The sequence below is a fragment of the Elgaria multicarinata genome, chromosome 1, assembly GCF_023053635.1.
Source record: "Elgaria multicarinata webbii isolate HBS135686 ecotype San Diego chromosome 1, rElgMul1.1.pri, whole genome shotgun sequence".
Taxonomy (NCBI): Eukaryota; Metazoa; Chordata; class Lepidosauria; order Squamata; family Anguidae; genus Elgaria; species Elgaria multicarinata.
The window spans coordinates 196,780,302-196,807,267 of NC_086171.1; the positions used below are offsets into that span (position 1 = coordinate 196,780,302).

A 26,966-nucleotide genomic window follows, 5' to 3' on the forward strand; every position below is an offset into this window, starting at 1 on the left:
TTGCTTGCGAATGTTAAGCCAGAATTCTGAACAATCCCATCATATTTTGTGCAGACGTAAAAAGGGGGCAGTTTCCCTGTCCCCTTTTTAAGGTGCTGTACAAAAAGATTGGATGGGTAAATGCATGGGTAAAATTGGACAAATGCAGTATTTTTCTATTACTACAACTGCTACATCTACTAACACTAAGTAACACTGAACATTCAAATGCGAAGACATAGAAGAATACGGTTCTGGAGGGAAAAGACTAATGTGAAGTGAAAATTAATGTTACAATAGGATATTACAGGTCAGATTTTTTTTATCCATCTAGTTCAGTATTGCCTTCCCTGACTGCCAGTGGCTAAGTTCAGATAACATGTTCCTCGACGGTAGTTTTAGTGTAAAAACTCCACAGTGGAGTTTTTACACCACTGTTGTGAAATGGGTTGTCTGGTGGAAAAAGTCCACCCCATGGTGGAGATTTTTTTGGGGAAAACACTCCACACAAAATATCTGAGATCGTACACAACTATTGTGTTGCATGTTGTGTGGAGGACTCCGTGTTTTCCGTTGCATTGAGCTGAGTTTTCCCACTTGCTACAGAGTTCTCTGGAAAGAGCGGTGAAAGGAGCGAGTGCCTCTCTAGGAGAGCCACTGGGATTGGTTTTTGCAGCAATGGCTGATGTGATACCATCAGGAGGACTGAAGAAGGAAACAGAGTGGAGGAACTGTCAATCAGACATTGCAATGGACATCCACACTAGCCCACAGTCACACAACGGTGGAGTTAGAACATGTTGTGTGTGGAGTACCCCCTACAAACTCAATCGTTGAGTGGAGTTTCCCACTGCATTGACTAACGTGTTGTCTGAATTGAGCCAGTGTCTCTCCAGGGACTCAAGCAGAGGTCATTTCCATCACCTGCTACCTGATCCTTTAAACTGGGGGGAGATGCCATGAACTGAACCTGACACTTTCTGCATACAAAAATGTCCTCTACTGCTGAGCAACAGTCCTCCCTGATGTTGGAGCCTAAGGGCGGCTTCACATTTGAAATACACATCTCAAAAATGTAGTATGTTATGTGTACAATACAGAAGCATAGATGGAGAAAATATATTTGCAAAACATACATATCTCGCAAATCTACTCATCAAGAGTTGCAACTGGCTGTGCCTCCTTGGCAAAAATATATTCTGAGGCAAAACTGGGTTTGCTGCCACACAATGTGTGAAATTGTCCAAAGACACTGGAATTAATTTTAGTCCAAACTCAACGTGGCTCAACCTCAAACTTTCTCTACACTGCCAGGGCTCAGCTGACATAACTGTGAATTGGGATACAACCATCAACTGCGTATCCCACCCCCTTGCAAGGCAGGGGTTTAAAAAAGGATGGCTCTGCTAATTATTCTGTTTACTCGTTTTAAAATGTATGTCCTGCTTTTGCCTTCCATGAGAGGAACCCCAGAGCATATTAAACCGTTACTTCCTGGTTCTTAAATAAAAGTTCCTTTCAGAGCTGAAATTGGTCCTAATAAGATCCATGTGCTTATCATGGTTGCTGGATTAAAGCTGCTTTGAAAATGCAAGTCTTCAAAGTCTCAGCAATTATTCTGATAACAGCAGGAATAGCAGGAAGGAAAACAGTTGACATTTTAGCCAGTTGCCGGTTATTGCGGCAAATGCTCCCCAATATATGAGGGTTTTCAAACAAATCTCCTTACATTTTGAACCTTCTATTCACATATTTTTGGGAAACTGTTTGGTTCTTACCCAATAATGAGGAAGCCCTGGTAGAGAGGAACCGAAGCGAAATAGAACACCGAAGAGAACACAGCCTACAGAACAAAAGGGAAGGACTTTAGGCTTCAAATCAAAAAGGAAAAAACAGTTGTTCAGTAACTATTTCTCTCCAGATGGTTATTAATAGCAATGGTGGCTCATCTGTTGAATCTCTGGGAATTCATACACAAGCATCGAGATTGGAACTCACCACCCATGGGCAGAGACAGACAATAGTTTTTCTCCCTCTCTCATAATAAAGCAGAACCCCAGATCCTCCCATGAAGCTGATTGGTGGGAGATTCAGGACAGATAAAAGGAAGGACTTCGTCACACAGCACATTGTTAAACTATGGAATTCACTACCACAAGATGTGGTCATGGCCACCAATTTGGATGGCTTTAAATGGGGGTTGGATAAAATCCTGGAGGAGAAGGCTCTCAATGGCTACTAGTCCTGATGGCTCTGTGCTACCTCCAGTATCAGAGGCAGTAAGCCTATATACACCAGCGGCTGGGGAATATGGGTTTGAAGGTGTCGTTGCATCCTGCTTCTGGTTTCCTTGTCGACAGCTGGTTGGCCACTGTGTGAACAGAGTGCTGGACTAGATGGACCCTTGGTCTGATCCAGCATGGCTTTTCTTATATTCCCCACCCCAAAAAGGGTAAAGGCATTCTGAAAGAAGGATTTCAGCTCCATTTTAGCCTGGGTTTTATATGGATTTCAAAAAGCTACAATAGCTGTTTGACAAGATAAGAGGACTATAAGTAAGTATGTGCATATGTTATGTAGGACACACCATGGAAAGACAAAAATGTCTTGGGCCATTTTAATTCCCGTAAAAGCAATTGCTGGTCTCCAGGCATTGAAGACCCATAGTGTGAGTTGAGCCGGCGGGGCAGTAACTTACGTTGTATACAGTGGCGTAGTGGAGCCAGGGCCCACAGGATGAAGCACCAGGACTTCTTGATTAGCAGGGATGATGATTTCATCTGACACTCCGCTCAGGCTTCCTTGTTCCCCGTAGAAGCTGGTGGTTCCCATGTCAGTGGGGCATGAATCTGCTCCAGGTTTCAAGTCAGAACTCTAAAGGAGGTACCCAAGGTGAAACACAGGGCAGATTTACCACCCCACTGAGATTGGAACCACTAGGTTCCACTGAACTTAGTTTGGCCCCGTTCAGATGACACCGTTAACCATGACATTAACCATTTTGTAGTTAAGCAGCATGGTTAACGGTGTCGTCTGACACACGTTTTCCCTAACCGTGTACACCTTTTAACCACATTGGCCCCGTTCAGAAGACACCTTAAACCATGGTGGTTAAAGCCGTGGTTTAAGGTGTCTTCTGAATGGGGCCATTGTGGTCAGCCTCACTAACCACATTATGCAGCATGGTTAGCAGAACAAAATTTGGTTTAAGGTGTCGTCTGACACGCACCTGTGGTTAACGGGCTGAAATCATAGAGCTTCCAGTACAGAGCGGCCGAAATTGCCCCAGTCGCTCTAGCCTGTAGGCTCGATTGCTGCTCCAGCTTGCTGCTTGGTTGTAACAGGTGCTGCAGCCACCATTTTGCTTCATCGGCCCGGTTTTTTGTGTGGTACATGTTGTTTAAAGGGGCGCCGTCTGGAAGTACACCTTTTTTTACTCCCCAATGCCATAGTGATCGACCCTCTCTTACCACGTTGAAGCGCTGTTACGACGTTGTGTTGAAGCGCCATTACGAAGCTAAGTGAAATGGCAGGTGCAACTGCCGGGTGTCTTAGCACACTGACTGCTGGGATATGGGGCGGAGCTCTCAGAGGACTCAGGTGCTCATCTAACTGCTTTGTGGTTAGTGTGTGGTTAAGGAAAACTTAACCACAAAAACGTTAACGGTGTTGTCTGCTAGCATTCTGCATGTGGTTAGCATTAACCACAGCTGAATATGGTTAAGCTAACCACAAAGCACTGAATGTTGTCTGAACGGGGCCTTTCAGTCCTTACAGTAGCTGGATGGAGGCAATGGGGTGGGACAGTGAATTTTCTCAGCAGCAATATATAGTTGTGAGCTTTCTTGCTTGCTGAGCAACAGGTGTGAAAGTACTTCAGAATGCAGAAAGTCACTGATAATTCCATAGAACTATTTGGACACAGAAAATTCAAACCCTTTCCCTTACAGCTGGTACAAAATAAATGCTTTAAGATGTATGGTGGTAGATTTATTATTACTTATTTATTTAAAACATTTGTATCCCGCCCTATATCACTAGGATTTCAGGGCGGCATACAGATAAAATCATACAATATAAAACAATAAATATACACAGCTAAAAACAAATTAAACCATGAATCAAGTTAGATCCCTTCACAGCTGGCCTTCACATGCACAGGGAAGACACATCTGTTTTTAAAAGCTTTTGGTTAAGTTTAACAGAAGAACCTTATGCACACATTTCTTCTCAGAAGTAAATCTCATTGATTTCAATGAGGCCTTTTCCTAGAACAGATCGTATTTTAGACTAGGATGTCTTCACACTGCTATTCTTGGGCCTTGGATATTCTTGGTCTTGTAATATTTAACCTTTTTAGCAGTATTTTATGGTTTTATATTGCGTAATAGAATCTACTTTGACAGCCTTCTTTTTAGATGGAGTATAAATTCAGTATCTGCTTCTAAAAGAATGTTTAATTTTCAATTAAATTTGGCTATTAACTGATTAGTCATTGGATTAGCTCCAAATAAAAATTAAATATTACAGAGCTCAATGAAAGTGCCTTACGGAAGATTCTGGATGAAGGGAACAGTTCCTGTTAGGTGTGAGATAACTTATATTCCCTATTTTTAAGAACAAAGAAAGAATCACGCTGGAGCCAACCAAAGGTCTATCCAAGTCTAGCATTCTGTTTTCACAGTGGCCAACCAGATGTCTTTGGGAAACCCACAAACAGGACATGAATCCAATAGCACCCTCCCTCTTGTCTTCCCCACAACTATATATATACACACCAGTGCCAAAATACATCTCAAAATAAGTAAACTGAAGGCCAATCAATAATTTGGAAGATCAAGGTTTGGGTATAGAGAGTGATTGTCAACTGATTACTATCAATTTCAGCCTGTGGCTCTTATTAGAAGGCAAGTCACAGCAATTCCTCCCACACATCCACCCCAAATAAAATAACTAGTTTCTGTTATGAAAAAATGGTAAGGAAAGCCACCTGTGAGTTTCTTTTTCATCAGCGTTCACATAGGAAAGAGCCAGTGTGGATAAATTTAAGTCTTTGTTAATTACCAATCTACTGATGAACTTACTGGGTTTTTTTAATGTGTCATTAAACATTTAGTTGTGTTGCTGAGTCAATGCCAACAAAAACAACCTTGATTTTCAATTCTGACAGAAGCAAAATGCTACCTCAATGTCAGAGCAGTATTTCACTTCTGCATACGGATCCTCATATATGGAACATAGGAAGCTGCCTTATACTGGGTCAGACCCTTGGTCCATCTAGTCCAGTATTGTCGACACTGACTGGCAGCGGCTCTCCAGGTGTTTAGGCACGATTCTTCCCTCGTATTACCTGGAGAACCCAGGGATTCTCCTTCTCTTGTGCTGAATAAACAGGGACGGGGTGAAGGTACAGCAGCATTACTTACCTGCATTGTACTGATGCACAAGCTTCTGTGGATCACAAACTGGCTGAGAGCTGCAGATCTTTTGTAGCTGTTCCGTCCATGCACCATCAGTAACCGGCCCAGGTGCTTAAACTGAGTGATGGAGAAGTCTGCCGCGAGGGAAGCTTGCTTTCCTTCCTGTTGTTCACCATGAAATAATAATTTATTAACTTATTTAATAATAATTTATCATCAGATTACAAGGAGGCAGCAATTCCATTCTAGTTCTGTAGTATCTATGGAATTGGGTAGTATCCAGTGTTAGTACTACATAGAGTAAACCTATTAAATCAAACAAGACTAATTTCAATCTCACTCATTTCAATGGGTCTACTCTATGTAGGACTAACAATGGATACTACCCTATCCTCCCTATATAAAGCGGGGCTTGATCACCTGATCTCAATGGGTGTGAAGACTTCACGCCCACTGAGATCAAGTGATCAAGCCCCGCTTTATATGCCCTCAAAGCAAGAGGTTAGAACTTGATAGCAAGAAGCAGGACCTTTGCTACAGTGGCCCCAGGGCTTTGGAAAAACCAAGCTTGAGAAATGAGATAGCCATCTCTGGTTGTTCTCCAAAAGGCCTGCAAGACCTTTTTTTAAAAGAATTATATATATATATATATACACACACACACACACACACACACACACACACATACATATAGGCAATGTCTGACTGATGTCGTGTACAATCTTATATACGTTTACTCACAAGTAAGTGCACCTCTGTTCAACAGGGCTTACTCCCAGGAAAGTGTGCATAGGGCAACCTCCTTAGTAACTTTCAGGCCCTTTTTATAATTATTTCCTGGTTCATTCTACGATTAGATGTTTGTCCCACCCTACCTCCAAATAGCTCAGGATCCCACATGATTCCCATCTTTTACCAGCACAACTGGTCAGAGAGCTAGGTTAGGCTGAGAGACAGTGACTAGCCCAAGGTCACCCAGTCACCGATTTGTGGTGTCTTGTGAATATGCTGGAAACGGACCAGGCGGCCACCCTACAAATCTCCCAGAGAGGTGTGCGCGTAAAGCAGAATGCGGAAGAGGCCGCTGCTTGTGTAGAAAGTGCAGTGGCTTGCAGAGGAAGGTGCTGAGTCTTGTGTGTCATGAAGATGCATGCCTTAAGCTACCTAATGATGGAAGTGCTGAAGACCATCTTCCTTAGGGAAGTGAGAATGAAAAGAGAAAAACAGGGAATCAGTATGTCCGACTGATGGTGTTTGGTGAATGTATATTTTGAGTACTCTCATAGAATCATAGAATAGCAGAGTTGGAAGGGGCCTACAAGGCCATCGAGTCCAACCCCCTGCTCAATGCAGGAATCCACCCTAAAGCATCCCTGACAGATGCTCTGGGCACATCCAGCTTATGCCATGCCAGGAGTAAAATTGTTGGGTTAAAACAGGGGTGCAGAACCAGCCCTCCTGTGGTCCCAATCCAGCCCTCTCAGAGTCCCCAAGCTGGCCCCATCCCTTTCCCCCGACCCTACCCCCCTTTCCACCCAAATGATTATTTGGTGGTTTCCTGGCATTTGCACATTTCTTCCCCATTTTAAAAGGTCCAAAGTAAGAGCTCAATGGTGCAATCCTCTCATTTTTGCACCTGATGCTCGCAAGCCTTCGAACTCCAATGCAGAGCAGGAGGAGCAGTAAAGGTGATCCTCGCTCTGCTGCTACTCCCGCTCTGCATTTTAGCTAGATAGGCTTTTTGCCCATCGAGCTGGGGCATGTCAGAGGGGGAGGGGAGGAGGCTGGGGAAACCTCGGTACAGCTTTTATCCTGGCCTCTCCAGTCCTCTCTGCTCCACGCCCACCAGAATACCCCGTATGTCCCTTCTTCCAGGTCGATTTTGCAAACTTGGAGTCAGCTGGCGCTCTTCTCTCTGCACCAGCTGCGAGGGGGAGTGGTTAGGGGAGCACGGATTCCCAGCCCTGAGGTTGGAGCACTGTCTCCAACCTTAGATCCGGGAATCTGAAGCATCCTATGAAGCCCCCCCCCAAAAAAAAACCACCCTGTCTTTGGGCCGTGGGATTGCTCCCTTAAGCTCAAAAAGGCTGTTATTTGGGGAGTTTTGGCCCCGCCTCTTTTGCTTTTGGCCCCACCCACCTCTGGAATGCACCCCCACCCCACAAGATTCTTCAAAATTGAATCTGTTCCTCGGGCTGGTTAGAACTATAAATACTCCAGAGAGATTGACTCACCTTTCCTTCAACCCCAACTCCACAGTCTGCCTCCTGAATCATACTGACATCATTCCCTCCATCACCTGCAAGAACAACAGAGAAAACAGCCCATGGAGAATCTTAGTGTAAGCCAACTCTTACTCACTGCTGAGCTGGGTACACCAGTGCCCTACTGCTAGATCACAAGAGGATCTCACCTCCGGCACGAAGATGCTACTGGTGCCCATGCAGTAGAGGGCAAAGCACTGGGGTTGGGTGATGGGTCCCAACTTTGATGCATGATCATTCGGGTATCTCTGAATTGGTTGGACGAATAAAAGAAAGCCAAGTAACGCACACTGATTACTTCTGTGCTTGCAGCTAGCAAGCGAAAAGGAACTTGCAGATTTTCCTTTGAGAGGAAATGCGCAAAAATGAAATGCACATGGCAGCGGGTGGGGGAGAAAAGCACAATTTCATGTATTATCTGGAAGCTGTACATGGCAAAAAGCAGAAGCCCTGAGTCACAAGAACATCGCGTTTCTGCAACCTTCCACCATGTTCAAAGCCAACCCCCACTTGCCCTGCTCGCCAGGACTGGCTGGATCTGCCTTATGTTCCTCTCGCTCTGCTGCTGCTAAATATAAATAGACAAATTGTTTTTGGCTCTCACGTTCAGGGCTGGCAGTGATACGCTTTTGCATCTTTATAACAATGGAATCCAGAACTTAATTATACATGCAACATACATGCAAGCAGGCCGTTCATATTAGTGCTGGGCTGAATCCTGCCCCCTTTTGGGGGGAACTTTCTCCCTGCGAAAGAGGCATTGTTTCTTTCTGCTTCTTTCCCAGGGACGAGTGGAAATTCAGAAAATTTCTCCTTGGGGACAGGGTTTCCACATACCTTTTTTAAGTGTAGCCAGTTGCTGAGGGGGCTTCTTCCTATTTTTTAGTTTTTCAAAAACACCCCCCCCCCTTCTCCTGGCATTTGCAGGATCCCAGCAGTTCTTAGTGAATTCCTATTGGAGACCATGGTCATGTCTAGACTGGGTGATATCCCGGGGATCACCCTGGGATCATCCCTGTGCATCCACATGACAGGAGATTCCAGGAGCAGGGAGGGATGATCCCTCCCTTTCCCTGGGATACTGCCCTACCCTTCTATCCCAACTTTTCCTGCGGTCCTGGGATGATCCCGAGACCATGGGACGTGTGGCCGAGCATCCCGTTTTTGTCCTGGCTCCTCGCGAGTAAACGTGAGGAACCGGGCACGGAGCTCTGGAAGCGCTCCATGCCCATCGAGGGTGGGAGAAGCGGGGTCGGGCCTTAAAAAAAAACCCTTACCTTTGCCCCTCCACCCCCCCTCGTCTAGCCATGCCCTATGTGACCTCTCTCTCTCCAATAAGCATTCAGGAAGAACACCTGGGCTCCTGAAAATGCCAGGGGTGTTTTTTTAAAAAATAAATAAATAAAAAGAAAGAAGACCCCTCAACAACTGGCTACATTTAAAAAGGTATGTGGAAACCCTATCCCCCTCCCCAAGGAGAACATTCTCTGAAATTCTCACCTCTCCCAGCCTCTTTCGCCTGAGTTTTCGTTTCCCCCCCCCCACTCACCACAAAACGCCGAAAATGGAATGTTTAGACACAGCACTAGTTCATATATTATTTCTCTTTGAAAAAGCTGGATATTCCAAAAATCACTTACTTTTAAATATGTCTCAATTTAATTGTCCCTAAATACCCATTAGCTACTCTGTCTTGCTCATCATCAGGGCGATGACAGAACAAGTAGGGGGGCAGATTATTTCCTAGCAGTTCTCTTGCATACTTATAGGTGAAGCGGGGGTTGTAGTCTATGGCCTTAGCTAGATCTGTTAGTCCGCGACGGAGGGGTGAAGAACTCTCAATGCTTTTATTGCGAGATCCCTCCTCAGAGGGAGAGGCGTCGCACCCGCCATTTTGAAAATTTTTCTTAAAGGAGAAGATGCGCATGAGCGCTCGTGCGCAAAAGGTAAGGATTTTTTTAAAAAATAATTTAATTTCCCCGCTCCCCCCACCCCACCCCCGATGGGCGCAGTGCTCCTGAGGAGCTCTGCACTCCATGCGCAGGGCCCGGCTCCTTGCGAGGAACCGCGAGGAGCTGGGACAAACCGCGGCGCCTGGCCACACGTTCTGCGGTCTCGGGCTCAGCCTGAGACCGTGGAAAAACCAGGCCTAAAGGGGAGGGTGAGATCCTGGGGCAAGGGAGGGATCATCACTCCCTGATCCCAGGTTCCCCTGTGCGTCATGTGGACGCACAGGGATGTTCCCGGGGATTTATTTATTTATTTATTACATTTCTATACCGCCCAATAGCCGGAGCTCTCTGGGCGGTTCACAAAAATTAACCCCGGGATTTCGCGCCGTCTAGCTATGGCTTATGTTAGCCATTTCAAGCAAAGCAGGATAGCTAAAAACAATAAACAATTGTTTTGGAAGAGGGGAGCAAGACTTCCGCTTTCAGAAAAGAGAAAAACGCACACACTACAACTTAATATTCACTGAAGTTGGAACTCTAATGGATGGGTGAAAATCCACTTAAGAGCAACAGTGCTCCAAAAGGGCGGGTGTAGATAGAGCTTTATTCAGGAATTTTGACTTTCAAGAGCTTTTCCTTCTTGTTTTTCTGGAATATGTGTTGAATTTAGATAGGCACATGCGAATTCTTGTGGTTTCAAATTTGTACGCCACCCCTTTGGAGGGTTTTCACTAAAAGGCAGGTGCTATATCTTTTAAATACATATATGAATTCCATAAGAAGCAAGGACTTTTGATATATGACTAGCAATAGGGATTTGGTGTTCCCCACAGACTCTGCCGCCAGCCTGAAGGAGATGAGATGGGCTCCAAGCTCTAACATCATGCTGAGCTTTGGAGACCCAGCACAACACCCGGACCAGGATCCAGGGAAGCCCTTCAACAGTCCAGACAGTTTAAAAGATGGGATTGCCTGTATTGAATGGAACTGTGGCCCTCTGAGTATCAAAATGCCTCTCATTATGTTGTGATGCTGGTGAGTGCTGTGTAGGATCTCTCAAAATACTAGAACCCAGGATCATCCCATGAAGCTGATTGGTGGGAGATCCAGGACAAATAAAAGGAAGTACTTCTTTACATAGCGCATAGTTAAATTATGGAACTCACTACTACAAGATGTAGTGATGGCCAGCAATTTGGATGGCTTTAAAAGGGGGTTGGATAAATTCCTGGAGGAGAAGGCTATCAATGGCTACTAGCCCTGATGGTTGTGTGCTATCTCTAGTATTTGAGGCAGTAAGCCTGTGGCCTTAGCTAGACCTAAGGTTTATCCCGGGATCGTCCCGGGGTCATCCCTGTTCATGTAAATGACACACAGGATATCCCGGGAGCAGGCAGGGATGACCCCGGGATAAACCTTAGGTCTAGCTAAGGCCTGCGTACACCAGTTGCTGGCGAACATGGGTGGGAGGGTGCTGTTGCACCATGTCCTACTTGTTCATCCCTGGCCGATGGCTGGTTGACCACTGTGTGAACAGAGTCCTGGACTATATGGACCCTTGGTCTGATCCAGCATGGTATTTCTTATGTTCTTATGATAGTACAGCTCATGGTTTAGTTGTGGAATCTGCAAACTATCTTCTTAGATCTTATGTATATTCCAAATTCTGCAAACAATCAGTTCAGACTACTGGCAAGAGCAATCTGTCTCCCCCCAGCAGTCCACTGGGCAGGAAGTAGGGGCGGAGCTGCCAGAAGGAGAATCTGCATGCTAAACTTTCTCCCTTCTCTAGTAACCCCAAACACTGAGAATCAAGCTCACTCTATCAATGCCATTAGACACTGTCCTCATCGCTTCTTCCCCTTTCCCCATGCACGTAGCCACAATTTACATAATTACCCATGATGCAATGTGGGTTGCTGTATCATCCAAATCTGGTGTGGTGCATGGTGGGGCTGTCTTCTGTCTTGTATTAGGGGTTGTTGCATGGGTAAGAAGCCACCCCGCCCATGCACAGCGCCAAGTTCGGACAATGCGGCAACCTGTGTTGCACTGTTGGTAATTATGCAAATAGTGTCACACCATGCACAGGGGAAGAAGCCATGACAGCTTCTTTTGCCCCTGCGATTGTCCAAACGCAGCCTGCGTCCCTATGGGTGCTTCCAGACAGAAGCCTTCTTGAGGGTGCAGGTCATTGTTTTCTGTTTCTTTTTAAAAGCAGAATTTCAATGTCCCTTCAACGTTGCAGAAAGGATGGAATATTGGGAACTGTCTTTAACCGTTAGAAGTATGTCGTCTATCTCTGGGATCCAGAGAGGCCAACACGGGCTTGCAGAGGGCTTTCTCCTGCCTGTGGGAGTGGGCGTTATTGATGTTTCCTTCTTGGGGGTGGGTGCTCTTCCAGAAGGTTCCCCAACCATTATGGAAAGGTTTCAGAGAAGGCTGGGAGTTGCCCTCAGGAGGAGTAAACCGAAAGCCCCTGGGTGCATGGTGTTTAGATCACAGCCCCTCTGACTGATGGAGATGGACAAAAAGATGTTGAATTGGAGAGCACAACTATTGGTTCCCTACCTACTGCACAGGTCAGCTTCCCAGTTCTCTCCTGCAGCAAGCGTACAATCTGTGCCTTCTGCGTCGGGGCGCATCTGCAGCAGACCACAGCTGGACACTGACAAGCCAATTCCATAAATTCATACTCGTAGTATTTCAGGCACACCTGTTCCATGAAATAGACAAGCACGGTTAGGTGGCCTGCACGTTCTTTCCCACCCCTACGATGTCTACTGCACACACACACACACCCAGTTCTCACCTCCAGGGAATCACCAGAAATCACAAGGGCGCAGTCATGCTTGCGGCGGAAGGCATTCAGCTCCAAGTGAGCTTCCCCACGGTTGGTCACCTAGGAAAGAGCAAATAGCGAACCCTGAACACACACGATTTTGGGAGGAAATGTTATCTGGACATCAATTTAAAAAGGGAGGAAAAGTTACAATACAAAATTGGAATTGGTTTGGATCATGCACCCTACAACATCCTTACCAAAATATTTTTAGGCTGCAATTCAATGCACAGTTAGGACACAAGCCAACCCAGTATAAGCAGAAGTCCATTCATGCAACGGGACTTTCTCCCTCTCCCCTCCTCCTCCCTGCAGCACCACAAAAATCTTCTCCAGAGGGTTCCCCAATCCTCCAAAACGTATTTTGAGGGTGTGCAGGGGGACGGAGCATGAGAACAATTCTGTCAGCAGAAAAATATCATTGGATTCTTCCCTGGCACACTCTGGCTTACTTTCCAAAACCATACCTAGCCTTCAGACATGGCTGTGGAACGCTGGGAGTTGTAGGACTTTTTTTCCTGTCTAAACATGCATAGGATTGTGCCCTAAAGTCTGAAGTGTAGGTGTAGTTAAGCCAGAGTAAGCCAGAAGAGTGCTATATAAGACCCGGTACAGAGCAAGAGCCATCAGAACAGGATTTCCTTACTACTGTTGTTATTGGTTGTTAGCAAAACATTGCTCTGTATTTTGCCTCCTTAAGAAATGGTTACAGAAAGGCTCCAAATGCACCGTGTCAATTGTGCCTGCAGGAAAGAAATTATGTTATTCCAAGAAACTTGGGAGGAAATAAGGGCTACTTTTTCAGAATGTTCTTTTTCCACTGTGGATGTCCAACTTCTATGTACTCATCAGATGACTCTAGGTGTTGTGTAAATGCAGTGATAGTCAGATAAAGATTAGGTTTGCACCACATACTCAGATTGTATTCTAACTGCACATTAGGGCTGGTGTAAGTTATTCCCCTCGATTCATAATGCAGGTCTGCAGACAACTGCTAAGTAAGCTAGTTTTATTCATATTACTCACCAGTCTAAATATATGAATGTCCTGGGTCCTGGTGACCAGATGTGCATTCTTAGCTGTACATGTGGCTGTTTCCAATTTATCCCCTGTGAGCATCCATACCTACAAGAAAAAATATTCAATATCCCAACATCAATAATTCTAAAGAAAGCCTTTGACAAAAATGTTTAGCTTGTAGTAAGTTTAACAATATATATTCTATTTAAGGTAACTTATGCAACAGTCCAGAAGAATAGGAAAAATATAAACCTAGCCACTGTGTTTTTTACGTGAAGCAAATCGATTTGAGCATGCAGTCCTATAAAAAAAAACAATGATGCAACTTTATTGATTGTATCACTTCAGACTCCAGGTAGGCATGTAGGCAGGTGTGTGTGTGTGTGTGTGTGTGTGTGTGTGTGAGAGAGAGAGAGAGAGAGAGAGAGAGAGAGAGAGAGAGATTTGAATACTCTTTCATGAAATAAGCTCCATCTATATCAGGGGTTAGAGCCTCGTGTGGCGCAGAATGGTAAGCGGCAGTTACTGCAGCCGAAACTCTCCCCAAGGCCTGAGTTCGATCCCAGCGGAAGCTGGTTCTCAGGCAGCTGGCTCAGGTCGACTCAGCCTTCTATCCTTCTGAGGTCGATAAAATGAGTATCCAGCTAGCTGGGGGAAAGGTAACTGCGACTGGGGAAGGCAATGGCAAACCACGCCGCTACAAAGTCTGCCAAGAAAACGTCAACGAAAGCAAGCGTCGCTCTAGGAGTCAGTAATTACTCAAGTGCTTGCACGAGAGGTTCCTTTCCTTCCCATATCCTTCCCACCTTTCTTCCTCCAAGGAACCCAAAGCAGTGTACATAATCCTCCTCTTCTCCATGTTATCCTCACAACAACAACCCTGTGAGGTAGGTTGGGCTGAGAGTCTGTGACTGGCCCCAAATAACCCAGTTGGTTTCCATGGCCGAGTGGGGACTAGAACCCAGATCTCCCGACTCCCAGTCCAACACCTTAGCCACTACACCACACTGTTTTGTAACAGCAAAGACAGATCTCCAACTCTCCAGTGCAGGTTGGGCCACATCTGTTCTATAATGACTGAAAGACCATCACATGTCTGAAAACAGTTTACATAGATGCAGGATGTATACTTGGTTTCCAGAGAGATGCTTTGTACCTGTTTTCAGACTTATAAATGCCTTTCCAACATGACAGAAAAATGAAGATGATTCATAGGGGAACCAGAGGAACCTATTTCGTAACGATGTGTGAATCAGCTCTCAAAACCGCTGAAAGTCCATGACTGGAGTTTTGCATTGGGGTGGGCAGAAAGGAGATCGCCAGATGTTTTGGATGTCAACTCCCAGCATGACTACTGGCCATGCTAGCAAGGGTTTCTGGGAGTTGAAGTCTAAAAATCTGAAGATCTAATGTTTGCTCACCTGTGTTCTACATAATTAATATTCCTCAAACTCCCTTAGGTCCCATTTAGCATCAATTCTATTGATGCTGCTCCATTGTAATTTGGCAAGCTAAGGATAAATTTGCTATTTATTTTACCAAGCACTGGATATATGGGCGTTTCCAAAGCACAGAAGAGGGATTTATAAAAGCAACTGACAAAAAGGGTTCTGGGAAGCATAGTTTTCTGGCATTTCTGAGAAAATGGGGGGCATTTCTTTGGAATTGGAGAGAATTTTTATTTTTGTTAAAATCAAGTTGCATTTTCTGGAGATTTATTAAATGCCACATAAAATATATTTCTCCGGTAATAATAATAATAATAATAGGGTGCACAAGTTGTAGTTAATACAGTCGGCACCAGTGACATGATACTGGCTGCTCTATAAAGGCAACTTTAAATTGCTTCATGTGGCAGCAGGCTGTTTGTGTGCAGGAGACCATCCAAGGAAGGTTTGTGGTGGTATGGTGAGTAACGGCCATATCTTCACAGTGAGTCATTGCACATCATGGGGAGATGGCGACCATGTGATAGCCAGAATGCGCTCACAGGCCTCAAGTCAAACACACTTAAATCCAAGAGACTCAGCTTGCTTCATATATTGCACAAAGTCGTACATTTGCTACGATCCCTTGCCAACCTGCCCAATGGAATGGGCATCAATAGTGTGCCATGGGGCTATACAATATGCCCGAAAGACAGATTGATACAGCCATTTTATACATTTTGACATACATTGGTAGCTGACGCATGATAAAATACTCTCTACCATTTGGCAGCATAATACAGATGTCTAGTCTAGTTGAGAGACTTCATATTGGGTCATTTAATCACTATTGCCTCTTTGTGAGTGAACACAACGATCCTGTTCAGAAGACACACTAAGCCATGGTGGTTAAGCATTTAGAATTAAACATTATGGCTTAACGTGTTGTGTGAACCATGACTTAGTGTGTCGTGTGAACATTTCTAACCATAGTGGCTACATAACCACGGTTTAAACATGCTCACTAACCATTTACTGCAAAAGGATTAGTGGTCTAACCATGGCTTAGCGTGTTGTCTGAACAGGCCCAGCAAGACAGCAACCATGTTTTTCCAAGAAAGGCAAACAGGACCTTTTGTCTGGGCCTCAACATTTCTAGCCCACCCTTTTCTTCATAGAGCTCAGGGATGGCTATCAAGGAGTTAAGTGCATGTATACACAGGGTATGTAATATATTGCCAATTAAAACAGGCTAAAAGCAGAGAATGCATTCTTCAACCCCACTTTCCTACCAACGATGCACGAGACCTGCTCAAAAACAATGGTTTGATATTTGACCTTACGGGAAGTCATAAAATAATGACAAACTTCAACACACAATTCCTCCCAGTTGCACTCCCTCTGGTGGCCATTTCAGGACAGGAATCCCAAATCTCAAATGTTTTAGAGCTCTTGTATTTCACACATCACACAAGTTAGCCTCGCATAAGTTAGGGGAGAGAAAACTTCAGTGAAGTCTGGCTTCCATAAGTGCACAGAAAGTTGGGCAAGGAAGTCAAGTTTGCTTGACAATGCTAAAGGCAGCTTTATCACAGAATCATCATGCACAACCAATCCCTACGTCACTCAGAATGAGGGGGCATTTTTTAATGCTCTCCAGTGTAAAGCCAACCAACAAAAAAAAATCCACCACAAGCAAAAACTCGAAGTCTTTTTGCATGTAGTAAACAGCATATCAGAAACATTTCGTGTAAAGTAGCATACAAGAAATGGTTAGTATCACTCTTTCTCTGCCGTGCTAGTATGGGTAACCTTTTACATGGAAGTTCAACAGTGGTGTAGTGGTACATTTTGAAGTGCAGAGACTCATCATGACGGTCCCCACAGCCACACCCCTAGGGAGATTCATCTCCACCACAAGCAGGTCTTTTATAAAGCCCATTCAAGACCAAGCCGCCACAATATTCTCTTGAATATGGAAGTCAGAGGCTGGTGATGACAGCTACCTGGGCACTTACTTGCAGTGGCACCTCTAGGCACACTCTTTAAGGTTCAAGTCGAGGGCCCCAAAGCTACCATACTCGTGGATCACAGAGCTGGCTCGACTTGGCGCATGCTGGGTCAGGGAAGCTTTCATTTTCCCACTTATTTTGTGTGTGTGCAAATTCTGATTTGTGCAAATTGCAATTTATGCAAAATTGCAGCCATAAATAATACAATTTGCGCAAAATTTCAGATGTAAATGGGTCCTTACGCCTGCATTTTTATACAAAATTTCAGATGTAAATGGGTCCTTACGCCTGCATTTTTATACAAGCTGCACTATTTATGTGTGATTTCTGTAAATATCCCCAGCTGTGAATTTGCACAAATCACAGCTTGTGGACAAAAAAATACATGAGCTCTTGCCAGGTGCCTGAAGACTATGTTTTTGCTACTTCGCCCATCCCTATGTTTTTGCTACTTCTCAGCCCTGGATTTAGTCTAGGGTGGCCACCCAGTCTGCTGCCAATCTCTCTGCAAAACCTGCCGTTTTGGAATTGTGTGTCTGGATTTTAACATGCATTATTCCCCTCTGCTGCAAAGGAAAATCTGTATTTTAAAAAATCAGCCACGTGGCTCCAAGTGGCAATATTTTTGCAGAGAGCAACAGCAGCAGCAGCAGCAGCTGAGCCTGGGTGGCTGGCTGCCATTTTGAGAATGGAGCTCAGCTGTGAGGAAGTGAGAAGGGAACTCTGGGGTTCTGGCTGGAGATTCTGGGCCTGGAGGAGAGATTGGGCACCAGCCAAGTAGGCAGGAAAAGGGTGGGGAGTGGGGGCAGGGGAGAAAGGCCAATATGTAGCCAAGGGTCCTGGAAGGCATTTTTCCCAGGGCCCCCCTTCAACTTGGTAACACCCCTATTTACAGCCAGTTATTTTTGTGTGATAAATACAATTGTTATTTGATCCAAATGTTCTGCTCTCAGGACTGGGAAAACTGCCCCGGCAATCTCTGCTTTCTGTTTCCAGTTTAGCCATACCTTCATGCCGGCATTTCTCAGAGTTTCCAGTGTTGGCCTGACATCCGCCTGCAGTTGATCCTCCACTCCAGTTAGACATAGCAGCTCCATCTCCATCTCCAGGCTCTCGATCACAGTCGCTACCTTCAAGGACCGGTCGTGGACGCTCAGCTTGGCTTGGACGTAGCGTGCCTAGCAAGGCCACAAGGGAGATATACCCAGTCAGTCTTCAGCCAACCGTTATGAACTTACACTGATGCAAAAATACATGCAGGAGAAGCACCAGCAGCAGCAGGTTGACTAACAACTCCCTAAAGACCAGTGGCCAGCCATTAGGTCAGGGGTGCAGAACCTTGGGCTGGGGTCCCAATCCGGCCCTCTGGGGTTTTCCGGGTGCCTCCCCTTTCCCTCTTTCACCCAGTCGTTTGCTGAGTTGCTTTTCTGCAGGTTTTTTTCATCCATTCCCAAAGCTTGAACATCCTCTCCCAAGTCTTAGTGACTGGCAATAAGAGTTTTAAACTACAATATGCTGGGATTTAGCCCCACCCCTTTTGCCTTCAGGCCCTCCCACTATTGGAGTGCAACCTCTGAGAACTTCTCCAAGATGGAATTCGGCCCTCGGGTCAAAAGTGGTTCAACACCCTTCCATTAGATGGAATTGACAACCCTGGGTTAGGGACCAAACTCTTCTGGAACATAGGAAGCTGCTTGCAGAGTCAGACCCTTGGTATATCTAGCCCAGTATTGTCATCACTGATTTGGAACAATGGATCTCCAGGCTTTCAGGCAGGAATTTTTCAAGTCCTACCTTGAGATACCAGACTTTGAACCTGGGACTTTCTGCATGCAAAGCATGTGCTCTACCACTGAGCTAGGGTCCCTCCCTGTGATAAGTCATTGAAATCCCCAGATCAGCATGATACCAGGCCTGGGAAAAGGAGGAACACAGCAGAAAGCAGATGTGTGGGGCAGCCTATGTGCTTTTAGCAGATAGGGGTGAAGGGACTGGCTAGGCCCGTGTTACGAGATCCTTTATCTATTAGAAGAACATGGGTGAGTGCCGAGCCAACTGGCCACCATCCATAGACTTCATGGGGCCCCACAAGCTGCCAGCTGGCTGCCACTGCTATAGAGACTAAGAGAACATCCAGACCAGCACGCTAGTCATAATTCATTTCTATTTCAGCTTTGTCCTTCCATGCCCTGGAATAAATTAGACAGCATCATCAATGGTGGACATGTGGAAGACAATCTAGAAGTGCAGAGCAAGAGGAAGTAAAGAGGAGGGGAGTAGGAGAGGCAAGAGATGTGTGCCCTCCACCTATGCTGGCTGCAGCATGCTGGGAATTGTGGTCTGGCGCAGATATACTTAAGAACATAAGAGCCATGCTGGATCAGACCAAAGGTCCATCTAATCCAGCATTCTGTTCACACAGTGGCCAACCAGCTGGTGACCAGGAACCAACAAGCAGGACCTGAGTGCAATAGCACCCTCCCGCCCATGTTCCCCAGCAACTGGTGTTGTTGTTGTTGTTGTTGTTGTTGTTATTATTATTATTTATATAGCACCAACAATGTACTTGGTGCTGTACAGAACATACAAATAAAACAGCAATACCCTGCCTAGAGGCTTACAGTCTAAAATCACATTAAAACATATGAAGGGGGAAAAGGGTTACTGGAGATAGCAAATAGCCATCACAACTAGTAGCCATTGATAGCCTTCTCCTCCAGGAATTTATCCACACACCCTTTTAAAGCCATCCAAATTGGTGGCTATCACTCCATCTTGTGGTAGCAAATTCTATAGTTTAGCTTTGTGCTGTGGGAAGAAGTCCTTCCTCTCATCTGTCCTGAGTCTCCCACTAATCAGCTTCATGGGATCAATACGTGTTCTAGAATTTAGAGGGGGGAGGGAAGGAGAGAGAGTTTTTCCTGCCCTACCTTCTTACCCCCTATCACTGCAGAAACATGACCAGCGGTACACCTCACATATATTCCAGGGCTAAGATAAAACAGCCTCTATGAGCCACATGTCATAAATAATGGTCTTCCCCAGCTTGGCCCTTCTGGATGGGTTGGACTACAACTCCCAGCATGGCTGGCTAGGGGATGCTGGGAGTTATAGACCAACACATCTGGAGGATCCCAGGTTGGGGAAGGCTGATTTATAATCTAGATTACTTACCTCGAAGTCTTGATACTGTTCCTCAGTCAGGGATTTCTTTGCTACTACAAGGACCCTCAGCCCTTCCCTTGCCATGTTACCACACTGCAGAGGAGAAAGAGATTGCAAAGAAGGTTGGTCACATTTCCAAAAGCGACCCTGAAACCTGGTACTTGAAACCAGAGCTATAAATACAAATAAAATAAGCCACGAGCATAACGAAATAATTTTTCCTTTTCAGAGAAGAAAAAGGTTTAGTTTTAACAGCTTTGCTCTTTTATTGAACTGTGTCATAATGTTGCTACTACTGTATAACTAGTGCAAATACAATTACTACAAAAAGCAGGTTTAATTATAGCTTGTATTTATTTACTTATTATTGCATTTATATCCCGCCTTTTTTCCTCCAAGGAACCCAAGGTGGCGTACATAATCCTCCTCCTCTCCATTTTATCTTCACAACAACCATGTGAGGTGGGTTGGGCTGAGGGTCTGTGACTGGCCCAAAGTCACCCAGTGAGCTTCCATGGCCTAGTGGGGACTAGAACCCAGATCTCCCGACTCCCAGTCCAACACTTTAGCCACTACACCACTATGGCTATAGTCCCATGGCAATGGGTGTGAGATTCTACATGGTATGTTGTGTTCTCATGTTATGTCCCTTGCATAACAAGCTGTAAGAAAGACTTCATCTCACTGTGTGGTTGAGCAACTCACTCTCTGTGAGGGGATTCTAAACATTGCAGACCCTGCATAGAGTTGCTAGCCTGGAGGCACCAAAAGCCTCCTCCAATGCAAACTAGAGCCAAATAAATAACAAATTCATAATAATATAATACATTTATTTATTTCTTACCCGCCTCTCCCTTGGGCACTTGCCCAGCCATTCAGTTTTTGGTTTCCATGTGGGGCACAAACATATATTTCTCAAGCACAGCACAGCAGGCATTTTTCTGCCTCTCTCTATTTGGGACACAGAGGCCATAGCTAGATGGGGTGATATACTGGGAATCGTCCCTGTACGTCCACATGACACACAGGAGATCCCGGGAGCAGGGAGGGATGATCCCTCCCTTGCCCTGGGATATCACCCTACCCTTTAGTCGCATTGTTTCCATGGCCTCGGGATGATCCCGAGACACAGTTTGTCCTGGCTCCTCGCAAGTAACCCCGAGGAGCCAGGAGCCGCACATGGGGCACAAAGCTCCTCAGGAGCTCTTTGCTCTTTGGGGGGGGGGGAGCGGGGAAAGTAATTTTATTTAAAAAATACTTACAATTTTGTCGCTCGAGCGCTCCATCTCTTTAAAAACAAAAAACAAAATGGCGGGCGTGACGGGCTCTTTCTTCCTGGACGTTGCGCCCCACGTGTAAACAGAGGGAGACGATCTCGCAATCATAACATCACGAGATCCTCACCCTCCCGTCGTGCTAGACCCATAGGTCTAGCTGAGGCCAGAGTCTTCTTTACTCTAATTTTGAAGGCTAGGCTGAGTTTTTATGTTGCACCTCACATTGTATTCCATTAACCACTTGAATATTTTATGTTTCCAGTTGCCCCTTTGGGTTCTCTTCTATCAGGTTTTGGATAGCTGCAGCAACTCCCTCACATCTCTATACCCACCTTGTTCTTGGAAAGCTCAGAGCCACTTACAGGGGGCTCCCAGGGCTTCCTCTTCTATGCACCAATGCAAGTCCACACCTGCTTAGCATCTATTAGGTTGCTGAGCCTCAGGCCCTGGAGCCAAATCCAGCTCTCTGGGTTCCCCGGAGGACCACGCCTCCTTTCCCGGATCACCAATTGATGGTGGTTTCCTGGCTTTTAGGCAGCTTTTTCTCCGTCTAAAATGTTGAACTGCCTTTTCTAATACTGCCAGCAAGAGCTTGACGCTAAAATATGGTGGTATGTTTGGTATTTTTGCCACACCCCTTTAACCACGCCGACATACTGACAGAGGTTCTTCACCTCTGGGTTACAGCATCAGGTGCTCCCTGGAGTAAGACTGCTTGATAGCAGTCACCATTGTGAATTTCATTGCACCAACATGAATTTCATCACGTTGAATAAAATCAGACATGGTACCAGACTGGCTGCTCCATACCTCTTCCTCTAGCCAGTCATTGTACTGAACAATGCCAGCCATCACCACATCAGCCCCTTTCATGTAGAATGTGATTTCCCCTGTAGATTCATCCTGAAAGAGACAGCAGGGAAAGAAGAAGAAAGAAACACAAAAATAAGTTTCGTAGGCAACCTGTTTTAGAATAGGTACTTAGAATGCATTTATTTATTTCCTAAGCCTTCAATCACACATTATATGCCACCCCAAGATTGATAATCACAGAACAATAATCCAATAAACTAATTACCAAAATATAAACAACTTGTTCATTATTATTAGAAGTAGTAGTGGCAGCAGCAGCAGCAATAAAAAAAAGTCAGCAGAATAACAGGGGATAACTAAAAGAAACTCAAAGAACAGCTTTAAAGGTTAAAATAACTTTTTAAGAAGAAAATATATTTTTCCAGCACTGAAAAGACCACAAAGTGGTGCTGCGCAGGTAGAATTTAATAGAATGTACATCACTTCTAGATCCTGTAAGGCTATGCTCCCCCATTCCCCATTTTGCACACCACCCAGGAATCCTTAGTCTCCAAGACAGGGTGGACAACTTGTGGCCCTCTAGATGTTTTGACCTACAACTCCCATCCACCCTGACCAGCATCACCAATGGTGAGGGATCATGGGAGTTGTATGTGAACGCATTTGGAGGGCCGCAAGTTGCCCAGTCCTGCCTCCAGGAGAACTACGGTCTACACCACAGCATCTACTTCAGATATTATCAGTTTCTAAGGTATGCTTAGCCTGGAGCAGAGATGATTATGAAGCAATATGATCACAATCTTCAAAAATCTGAAGGGCTGTTACATAAGATGGTGGAGCAATTTTTTTTCTCTGTTGCTTCCAAAGGTAGGGAACCAACAGGTTTTAAGTTCAAAAAAAGGGATTTCAACTAAACATTAGGAAGAACATCTTGATGGTACAAGCTGTTTGTGGCAGTGCAACATATTGTCTCGGAAGGTGGTGGGCTCCTTTATTAGAGTTTTTTAAGCAAAGTCTTGATGGGCCACCTTGGGCCCTCCAGATGTTTTGGCCTACAACTCCCATCAGCCCTAGCTAGCATAGTCATTAGTGAGGAATGATGGGAGTTGTAGGCCAAAATATCTGGAGGTCCACAAGTTGTCTTCCTCTGGACCAGATGACATTTGAGGTTCCTTTGAATTCTATGATTATTTTTTTAATTTTTATTTAATACATCCAAACAATACAACAATACGATATAAAACAATACCACATAATACACAGTAATATAAAGTAAACATTTGATAAACATATGTTCTAACTTAAATCTCTTTAACATAATCATACTTAACATAAAAGTGCTCCCCCCAACCCAGGATCTTATTCATATTTCCAAAATCTCATTACTTATTCTGGAGGTGTTTTGAAGGAATATGGAAACAGTTTTTAGAATTCGTATTATTAAAGGGGAGAGTGAATTCTATGATTTTAAAAAGTAGAACTAGCAGTCATCAGATGAACATGTGCCTGTGCTGTGCTACTATATATTACTGGTGGGTTCTCAATGGCTGAATGTTACAAAATCCCCACATATAGAAAACAAGCATGTCAAGGAGAAGGATTCTAGCCAAGACTGATAGACCAATTTTCTATGTGGCAGGAATTTATTTTGTATGGAAAAGTATTCACCGTTCCTAACACCTATAGTCTGAAGTGGTACAGTCAAACAACATAATGACCATCTCCTCTTCTCTTTGTGTTAACAACAGGTGCTATTGGCTGATGTCCCAGGCTGATGTCAGATTCCCATCATTCTGTATGGAAAAAGGATACTCCTTTTTCCTCATTCCAATCATTCTTTTGCCTAGTAGAAAACATTATTCCAGCTCATTTTTAGCTTTTAAACACACACACACACACACACACACACAAGAAGCTTTAACATTTTCCCTTTTACATTTAAAATTTATATTTATATTCTGTTATTGTTGTGTTTTAACTGTGTTTAATGCATTTATTTTATTATTGCTTAATCAAGTTTTATTTATGATTGTAAGATGCCTTGAGTGCCATTTTTCTTGGTAGGAAGGCAGGGTACAAATGAAATCAATCAAACTGACAAATATTAAATCACTGAACTAAGGTTATAATCCTATATGCATTTACCTAGGAGGAAGCCCCGTTGAACACAATGGAACTTCCTTTTGAGTAGACATATGTAGGATTGTGCTATAAATAAGGAATATCCACTTGCATTCAGATCAAATATGAATGGACCCGTATCTTCTTTTCAGACATTATACTGAAAGTTCACTCCTGTCTACAGAGGATTTATTTATTTATTACATTTATATACTGCTCCATAGCAGAAGCTACTTTTCCTGACAACAATCCAAAGTCAAACACTGATAGTGCCTCCACACAACGAAACAGGAAACCACCCATACTTACATAGCATAGATGATTCTCTTTGCCTGGTTTAGACCAATCTAGCATCTCTTTGACCATGAGCTTCACAAACTGGGGGCATTTTCAAAGAAAATGTTTTTTTCTGCTGTTGTTTTGCAGGCTGCAGGCTGGACTTAGGACTTCCAAATTCTGTGTGACAGCATTGTTCCAAGGCCACAACCAAACACTGAGTTAAACATGCTGAAGCCCCTTGAAATCAATGGGTTTACACACATCCAACACTGTGTTAGACTGCGGACCAAGTCTTTTGTGAACCTGCTGGATGGGATATTAGTTCATCTGTAAGTTTCAACCTACTTCTGTAAGGGGGTCTGTGATGTTCTACTTAGATGCCATAAATGTAAATATTTGCAAGGTTATTGAAAGTAAGTAGGCCTCAAGGTACTTACAATTTGTATTCACAGGTTGGAGACCTAAGGGGGAGGAGGTTGAGCGCCAGAGTGCTGACTGGATGGTGGAGGGGGAGTGCTTGAATTGGCTGGCTGTGTGAGAGTGGGAGGAGGTGGAGAAATGTAGCTCTTTATATAGAGAGCGTCTGAGAGTCTGAGGAGAGTTAAGTTGAGTTGAGTTAAGGGTTATGATGAGACAGAAGTGTATGATTCTGTGGGAGAAGTGTATGATCCTATGAGAGTGAGGAGTATGATCTAGGAGAGAAGTGGATGATTATAAGAGAGTTAAAGTGTACGATTTGGTGAGAGGCAGATATTGAATAGGAAGGTTTGGTGGGTTATTGTGCTTGAGAATAGATAGAATTATATAGCGGAACCTATTAAGAAAGAACTGATAGAAACCAATATGCTTAGAAGCCATGTAACCATACACATTTCAGCTGAGGAAACCAATAAGCTGACGTACACGCACTTACTTATGTTAATAAATTCTAAATACTTTTAAACAACTGGTGTGGTCTGTGGAAGAATGACTGAGGAGAGAACAGTTAATGGTAGCAGCGGAAGGGAAACTGAGGGCTAGGTTGCTGGGTTGTAGAGCTGTGGGGCCTAAAGAATAAAGGCAAGACAGGAGCAGCAACGGTAGGCCAAAACCCTCACACACATCATCAGCACAGGGGGGATTGAAGTGGTCCCAAGTGCTAGTGGTGTGGATAATCCTGTCTAGGGTGACGATATGAAAAGGAGGACAGGACTCCTGTATCTTTAACAGTTGCATAGAAAAGGGAATTTCAGCAGATATCATTTGTATATATAGAGAACCTGGTGAAATTCCCTCTTCATCACAAGAGTTAAAGTGCAGGAGCTATACTAGAGTGACCAGATTTAAAAAAGGGCAGAGCACCTGCAGCTTTAACTGTTGTGATGAAGAGGAAATTTCACCAGGTTCTCCATATATACAAATGACACCTGCTGAAACTCCCTTTTCAATGCAACTGTTAAAGATACAGGAGCCCTGTCCTCCTTTTCATATGGTCCCCCTAGTCCTGTCAGGTAGTTTGTGGGCATCTCAGGTGAAGTCAAGACGTCACAGGTGAAGGCAGGACATCACAGGGTCACTTGCCCATATGTCAATGAAAACTTCTAATTAGAGGCTAGCAACGGAAGCCAGAAAAAACTCCCCCTAAAATAAAAGAACGCTGGCATCAGTTAAGATAAATGTTTGCGTATTAAATGGTTTAAACTGTTAAGAAACGTTTTAAAAACTTTTTGGTAGGAAACTGAACAGAGACTCCACTTCCTGTGGTGTAGAACTAGCTTTAAGATAGTTTAGATCTTTTGTCCAATATAAATACCATATCAACTATCTCCTTGCATTAGTCATTTCCTCTCACCAAGTTCAGTAGGAGGTTAGCACGTTCCCATGTTATGGCATGATTAGAACTATAAATCTGCAGAAAGATTTGCCAGTTGTATTGTTTCTCAACCACATCTTTTTCCACCATGGTCTGATTTTGGCCACGGTTCAAAGGCCTGTACACACACACAAACTCTCATTTGACATGACAATAGCACTCTCTGAGTTGCAAAGAAAACATACTCCATTCCAATTGCTAAGAGAGAGAATGGAAACTTTTTGCGGTTGAACAAACTACCAGCTCTTTACCAACAACAGACAGCACCAACAGTATTGTTAGTTATAATGGGGCCTCTTGGACCAGATGCCTTTAGAACAAGCAATCTCTAATGTGAATCTCTTAAAGGGTCAACATTGTGAAACCAAAAGGGAGAGAATGATTGCTGTTTTTACCAAGCAAATCTATGGAGGCAGATGGAGAATATGAAAATGTTATTTGAAATTTTCCACCCCACCTTAGAGGCTAGACATAAACAGCAAATGTGTTTAAATACCAAAAAGAAAAGGGGGGGAAAGTCTCAGGATGCTGTAGACAACTTTA

At 44.3% G+C, this 26,966-nt stretch overlaps 1 protein-coding gene across 1 annotated transcript in view; it reads right to left on the minus strand.

The window, feature by feature from the left end:
* ATP9A (ATPase phospholipid transporting 9A (putative)) overlaps positions 1–26,966 on the minus strand; it is a 114,418-nt gene that overhangs the window by 15,455 nt on the left and 71,997 nt on the right. The window contains exons 16-24 of the mRNA XM_063146343.1: positions 22,169–22,261; positions 20,091–20,174; positions 17,924–18,094; positions 13,484–13,582; positions 12,428–12,517; positions 12,187–12,331; positions 7,634–7,698; positions 5,406–5,561; positions 1,758–1,822 (exon numbers count right to left, since the gene is read on the minus strand). Coding sequence (XP_063002413.1) covers positions 1,758–1,822; positions 5,406–5,561; positions 7,634–7,698; positions 12,187–12,331; positions 12,428–12,517; positions 13,484–13,582; positions 17,924–18,094; positions 20,091–20,174; positions 22,169–22,261 — 968 coding nt within the window. The remainder of the gene's footprint in view (positions 1–1,757; positions 1,823–5,405; positions 5,562–7,633; positions 7,699–12,186; positions 12,332–12,427; positions 12,518–13,483; positions 13,583–17,923; positions 18,095–20,090; positions 20,175–22,168; positions 22,262–26,966) is intronic.